Here is a 7,345-nt window from a genome sequence, read left to right as displayed (position 1 = left end):
CTTGCAAAATGTAAAGGGGTGTGTAGACTTTCACTGTGACTGTATACGTACCATTGACTTGCAATGGATTTGTGCCACAAATGCTAAAAAGTTAGCAGTTATAACAATAGTAAGATAAACAATATATGCCCAGGACTATATTGAGGGACAGACTGTTGAAATGCCCAGTTGATGATGTAAACAGTCTTGTAGAACTCTGGCATTGATGGTCCATCTGAGGGTGAGTCATTGATATAAATGCTCAGAGTAAAAGAGCTGTGAAGTCACCTGTGATGGCCCACGTCTACCACAACCTTTCCTATTGTGTTTGTAAGCACCACAGCATTTTAGGCAGCCATTGTTCAAAATGTGTTCATACAGTACAATGGGAGGGCGTGTGGAAGGAACAGGGGAGAACCAGGAGTTTGATCTCTGACTTCTATTTAGGACTGGGATCCCTCTGTGGGCCGGGCTTTTCAGAATATCTCTTGATTCTCTTTTAAACATGCTACAAACATAAAGGACAGCCTAGTAAGAGCAGATGAATATGTTCCCCCTCAGCATTTCCTATCCACCCTCCCCTCAAATCATTGTGAGAACTGTAATGTGATGACCAAGGGGGATTTCTTTCTTCACCCTCATACTGGAAATAAAATGTATGTCATGGGTAGAATTTCCTGTAAAACAAAATGTGTGGTATATTTCCTGATGTGCCCATGTGGCTATTATTATGTTGGAAAGTCTAAGAGAAATTTGAAAGTTGAAAGAGCAACTCCCCTGCAGGGTTGCCAACTAATTTTCAGGGGAAGTTGTTAGAGGCAGGTCAATTTGTTGCTAAAAGTTGCTAAATTACGTTGTGATGTCATCACGTGATGACATCATTACTTTTACATTTTAGTCATTTAGCAGACGCTGTTATCCAGACCGACTTACAGTTAGTGAGTGCATACATTTTTCGTTATAACATAAAATTGCGTCATTATGTAGAATACACAATAACGTTATTCAAATTGACTGGCCATCTTGACTACAAATATTATTTGACATTTGTTAGTTTAGATTTGTTTGTTTATTATCACATATTTTTATTTGTAAAAGTAATTTGAAACGCAACACATTTATGTGATCAGATATTTTTTATTTTTAAACACAATACATTGAATTATTGAACAATTACACATTACACATTATTGAACAATTACATTTTATTTATTTTCTTATTAACTAGTAAACTAACACATTCTGAACAATTATAGTTTCAAGCAGTGTATTGGTAGTTAGTTAACATGCTACCTGACTGATCAACAATTATATGTACAAGCTAATAACAAGGTATACAGTGAGGGGAAAAAAGTATTTGATCCCCTGCTGGTTTTGTACGTTTGCCCACTGACAAAGACATGATCAGTCTATAATTTTAATGGTAGGTTTATTTGAACAGTGAGAGACAGAATAACAAAAAAAAAATCCAGAAAAACACATGTCAAAAATGTTATAAATTGATTTGCATTTTAATGAGGGAAATAAGTATTTGACCCCCTCTCAATCAGAAAGATTTCTGCCTCAAGGGGGGCACTTATCCTGCGACTTAAAAAAAACGCCCCTTTTCTAAAAACAACATTTCATTAAATAACTAAAAAAGTGTAAACTGTAGCAATTTATTTCCCTTTATAGTTTATTAGCCTAAGCATGACCTTCATCCACATAATCCCCCGCCTCCCCCCCCACACCTATTTTTTTTTTGTGTGTGTCAGCAATTAGACATTGTTCTTAGGGGGGGCGAGTTACCCCCTAGTACCCTACCGCCAGTCTCCTCTAGGTACATAGGATGGCTACTTCCCAACCAGAACCCTGGCCTGATGCGAACGGGAGTAGATTACGTTGAAAACAACGGTCGGCCATCTTGGAGACAGTCTCTACCTCTTATACCTCAGTGGTCAGGCGGGCACCATTCTTCAGATAAAGAAAAAAGCGCTAAAACTGTGTTGTAAAGACAATAGCTGTTGTGTCCGTTTCAAATGTATTACTACAGTTATGTAATAGCACGTTTCAACTTTCTAATTTATAAAGAACATTTCATAACATGCTAGGTCACAAATACGTCATGGTATTATCAAGTTTGGTAAAGGTTTTAGCTATGTGTTATTTGTGTGTCAAACCGAGTGAGTGAAGAACATGATAAAAACTATTTTACAAGTCACATAGCTAACTAGAGACTTTGGGTTTGTCTGCGTGATTGAATGTACATCATTTCGTCAAGATAATTTAATAAATAATCAATTCATTTGAGATTTCTGAGTTCGTTTACATCAACATACTTCACTGCAGACAGTACGGATGCATTAGAGAGAGAGAGAAGTTGACGGTTGCACTACTATTTTGAACAGTGGCGGCTGGTGAAAAATATTCTCGGTGGGGCTGTGCCATACTTTTTTTTTCCTGTAACCATCGCGATATATTTTAACACAAACTGCAGGACAGCAGTGCTCAGTGAAACATTCAGTAATTATTTAATGCCAATATTAAAAAGTTGAGGCATTCTTACACAAAAACATATTACACAAACCCAAGCCTTTCATTTGCATTTAAAGTGAACTTTTCACCATTGGTAGTAAACAGGCAACGCAACAGGCATGCTGTCAGAACAGAGTGGAAAGTGGACAATAACATGAAATTATTATAAAGTTTATAGGAAATCTTACACTGTATGAAAGGATGTATAATATAGAAATGGATATCAAGTGGATGAACTCAAACCTTTGACTGGAAGAATAGCATACAGTATTTTATGATCATACTAAATGTGACTAATTGTTAATGTGCTCCAGAACTGCAACAATTAATTGATACAAAACAACATATATACAGTAATATTAGCAAAGACACTATTAAGACTTTCTAGAGTACCATATATAACTGGATTTTTTATGCTAAGGTCAACTATATACAAAGAAACATGCGGCCAGAGCTGCTCTGTGTGTGTGTGTCTGTCATCTTATTTGTACAGGAATTTTGCCCGTCTGTCCTTCTGAGTGGCAAACCTCTCAATGACCCTTTGATTAAAGTCAGGAATGTCCCTGACAAGTTTATTCTCCATGGAGAGCATGGCCAGAGCGTTCAGGCGATCCTGTGTCATGCTGTTTCTCAGGAAGGTCTTGATCCTTTTCAGTGTAGAGAAGCACCTTTCTGACTCAGCAGTTGTCATGGGTGTGGTGATGAGGATCTTGAGGAGGCTGGCAGTCTCTGTGAAAGTGCTCTGAAGGTTGTTCTCCATGAAGAACTGGTACAGGGGCACTGCACCACTACAAGCCTTGAACTCACTGTTCTCATAGATGAGGGACAGTTTGGTTTTGAGCTTGGCCTTGTTCAACATGGGGTACGCCTCCACGGTTGTTTCAAGCGCTGTATCGGGGAACTTCACACTGTGTTGTGGGAACAACTCTCCGTGCAATAGTGTTGCGCTGATGAGGTGCTGGGTGAAGGAGAACCTCTCTTTGGCATGACTCAGGATGGTATCACATACCTGTAAAAGATACATCATCAGCTTTAATTTGCAATTAAGCTATTTTGATGCAAGTGATCCTGACTGACACATGCCTATGTCCAACTCAAGTATATGATTACCAAGGTGCTGATTGTTCAGGGTTTTGGCTACATACTACCAGGCCTGAAAAAAGTTCTAGGTGGGAAACACTGACAATTACATCACAACTTACCTCTATAGCCAACCTCTGTTGTTCTCCTGGTCCCAGCATCCTCCGTCGCTTGATGGGCTGTTGCTGCTCGTCAGATGCGCTGTCCCCACACAAAGAGGGAATTGAGGCCCTGGGTCCAAAAAATAAAGTTTAATTTGATAACTTGCAATCAGACTTCTTAACTCACTGTAATTCCCCCTCAACACACAACCAGTGACTTATATATATATATATATATATATATATATATATAGACAGACAGACAGACAGTGTGTATATACACACAAACTATGTCTAGTAACTGCTTTTAACCTGTGATGTACATAATTAACTGATGTTATTACGTTTTAAAGCCTTTTTCTATTACATTTGTGAGAGGGATGCAACATAATTTTGTTCTGCTGTTCACTTAGCAATAAAGTTAATATTCAATAACAACTAGGCCTCTTCTAGAAATTGACCTGGTGGACACCTGAATAATTATTACAAACTGTGTAGTACTTTCCTGCATTATTATCAACGTCTGATTGTGTCTTCTCTTTCCTTTTAAAATACTAAAACAAATATAATTGTGACGGCTCTATGATAATCACTCACACAAGCACCAACTGGCAGTGGGTGGAAACGTCAGTCGTCTCGTCAGCTTGAATGGCGATAAAATCAGCACTCTTTACTTCCTCCAGGATGTAATCCTTAAGCATTGACAGCATACAGTCCAACAGCTCGTTCTGTATCGTCTTTGACGTGCCCTTAAAAACGGTAGCTGTCTTCAGGTGCTCCTCCAGCACACTGTCGAGGGAGGCAACAAAATCCACTAAGCCCCGGAAAATGCCGGGGTTGTCTGAGGAGTCAGTCTCCTCGTGCCCACGCAAGGCCAACTCAAAAGCCCCACAGAACTTCACACAATCGATAATTTTGGATAGAATGTGCCTGTTTTTATCCACCTCCTCATTGTGTTTCCTCACCGCAATCCTGTGGCCGTCATCCAGCTGCGTAGCAATGTTCACCCTTCCTAATACAGCTAGCTTTACAGAGTTGTCCATGTGTGCCCTGGTGTTCTCATGTTTCTTTACCTTCTCTGACAGGTGCTCCATATCCCTCACTCCGGTACCTGTCCATGCTGAATCTGACCCCGTCGTTTTAAAAAGCAAGCACGGAAAGCAAAATAAAGCATTAGCATCAGTGCACCCAGCTAGCCAAGCCTTCCTGGTGTACCAGCTACGGGAGAAGCCGCGCATATACTGCTTCCCTTTCTCGCTAGCCTGCTGTCTGATTGAGAGGTCAGGTTGATCTGGGCCCAGCTCTTTCACCCGAACTTTCTCTGACAAAGTTCTCCTCTCAAACGGATCTTGGAGGAGAGATTTCACCGAGTTAGGGTTGGGTCTTGGAGGAGTAACGTTTGCGTTCGCCATTGTTGTCTAGTAAAAATGGCGTCACTGGACCCCGGTCCTTATTTTATCAGGGGCGAGCTTGGGGCGGTAAAATAATCGCCCTCCTTGGATTCGATTTAAGATCGCTTATTGACTACATTTTATGTCATACATTCATATCTTAAATTAGCAATTGGCTTAACTGCTACGTAGACCCGCCTCCTCGGGGCACTTTCTGTATCGCCCAGAGCTGACGAGGCGTTTGACAGGCAGAGGAAAGGTTGCGAATATGATTTTCTATCATATCTTACACATATTACTGTGTGCATTCCATATTTCAAACACACAAATATTGACATACTGATGTTTTTATTATTATTATTATTATTATTATTATTATTTTTTTTTAAATAATTTTATTTAAGGGGGCGGCGCCCTAGCGCCCTCTATCGGCCAGCCGCCACTGATTTTGAAGCTGTCTGAATGTAATGTCCAGCAGTTTTCTACATGTGTTGTAATCTAGGGTTTGAACCGGTTCTCCCGAAAATGAACCGGAAACTAAAGTGTTATATACTTTTCAGTAATAGCCGTTATTTTAAAAGCATGGAATCCAGGTAATAACCTTATTTTACTTTCCTGGCATTTTGTTCTCTAGTCCCACAAAAATCGCAACAACCCAGGTAACAAGGAACATAACTGAGACATTTGTAACATTCCCCTTAAGTCTTCCAGAGGTACTGAATGTCATAGCCCTTTTGGGACATTACCGGCACATTCATAGCGTTTCTAATAAGTATTATAGAGGTTATAAATATCTGGTCGCTATACGGACATCATGGGACCTTTAAAAACGTTCCTTGGTAGTCAATGAAAGGTTCTGAATATCATGTTATTTTGGAGATATCCTAGGAACATTTCATAACGTTACATTTAGAGCTATGGTTTTTGTCTTCATGTAACGTTACAATCAGAATGATAGAAATACATTTTGTAACGTCGTCTGTAAGTCAAGTGGTGGTACACTTGTAACGTTGTCTTTCTAAGTGTGTAGGAACATTTGTTAGGTTCTAAATAAGTACTTTAGATCCCAATATATTGGGGCCAGCATAAAGGAAGTGGATCCAGCTCTTCCCCTCCGCAATATATTTTTCCATAATTCTACCGATTTAATAAATGTATGGAAATTAATAATGTCATTTTGACCTCAGTATACGCCTATGGAAGAGGGAACGATACCTACAAATAATATTTGTTTATTATATTAATTTATGAATGTAGCCTATAATAATTTTTATAAAGCAGCTAGCAGTAGTGGTGGCACGACGACAGTTCAACCTGAATATTCCTTTTGACTCCATTATCCGTCATTGCAAATATAGAAGTGGGTGTGGAAACTACCAATACTGAAGCTGGAGCCAGAAAGAAACACCTACCGTACTAATTGGTAAAAGTGAAACAACACAGCTGAACAGCGAAGACGCCATTGACTCCGACTGACCGAACACAGTTCACCTCTTGGAAGTTTTTACGAAAGGTAAGTTATCCGGCGTGTACTATTTAAACCAAGTAACTTAGTGTACTCCCAGCTCCCCAGATAAAGACATTTTGATGATGTCAGGCTATCTAACTAGCGAGGAAGCTTGCCAGTTAGCTAATTAGCCAGTTGGCTAATAGATAGTTTAGCCTAGCTACGTTACTTGGATAGTGCTGCGTGTAACCACAGCCTGTGTTACAGGGTTGAGTAATCGTGTTCTTAGGTCCTGATGAAGAACAACATTGGTCTATTACTAGTATAAGCACGTAAAAATATATAATGCATGATACGGCTTGATACATTTTTACTAAAGGGCTGACCAAATTTAAACAATCCAGATAATGAAAAGTGCAATTTATCCGTTCTATAACACATAACATTATTCAAATACTTATTTTCCACCATAATTTGCAAATAAATTCATTAAAAATCCTGCAATGTGATTTTCTGGATTTCTTTTTCTCAATTTGTCTGTCATAGTTGACGTGTACCTATGATGAAAATTACAGGCCTCTCTCATCTTTTTAAGTGGGAGAACTTGCACAATTGGTGGCTGACTAAATACTTTTTTCCCCCACTGTATGTGTAGAGCCATTGTCATATCATTGTTTAATAATTTTCAGACTGTTAAATCCTCTGGTGTAATACGGATGTCGAGTACTTCAAGAAAGAGAGAATCTGGATTAAATTGTCATGGGAGAAAACCAACTGTAAGAAAAAAAGGGTAGAGAAGGAAGTCAATGACAATGAAAGTGGATCTAGTCTCA

The 7,345-nt window shown here is 39.2% G+C and overlaps 1 protein-coding gene across 1 annotated transcript; it reads right to left on the bottom strand.

Annotated features, from left to right (window-relative positions):
* Positions 1-2,467: 2,467 nt before the first annotated feature.
* On the bottom strand, positions 2,468-5,132 carry LOC311121558 (uncharacterized protein). The gene is made up of 3 exons (XM_084196031.1): positions 4,272-5,132; positions 3,696-3,804; positions 2,468-3,502 (listed from the first exon to the last, which is right to left on the bottom strand). Exons 1-3 carry the CDS (start codon positions 5,084-5,086, stop codon positions 2,975-2,977), a joined length of 1,452 nt encoding a protein of 483 aa, XP_084052157.1. The 5' UTR covers positions 5,087-5,132; the 3' UTR covers positions 2,468-2,974.
* Between the last annotated feature and the right edge of the window lie 2,213 nt (positions 5,133-7,345).

The sequence above is a fragment of the Coregonus lavaretus genome (assembly GCF_964263955.1).
Source record: "Coregonus lavaretus genome assembly, contig: HAP1_SCAFFOLD_90, whole genome shotgun sequence".
Lineage (NCBI taxonomy): Eukaryota > Metazoa > Chordata > Actinopteri > Salmoniformes > Salmonidae > Coregonus > Coregonus lavaretus.
This window is presented reverse-complemented; position numbering and strand designations above follow the sequence as displayed.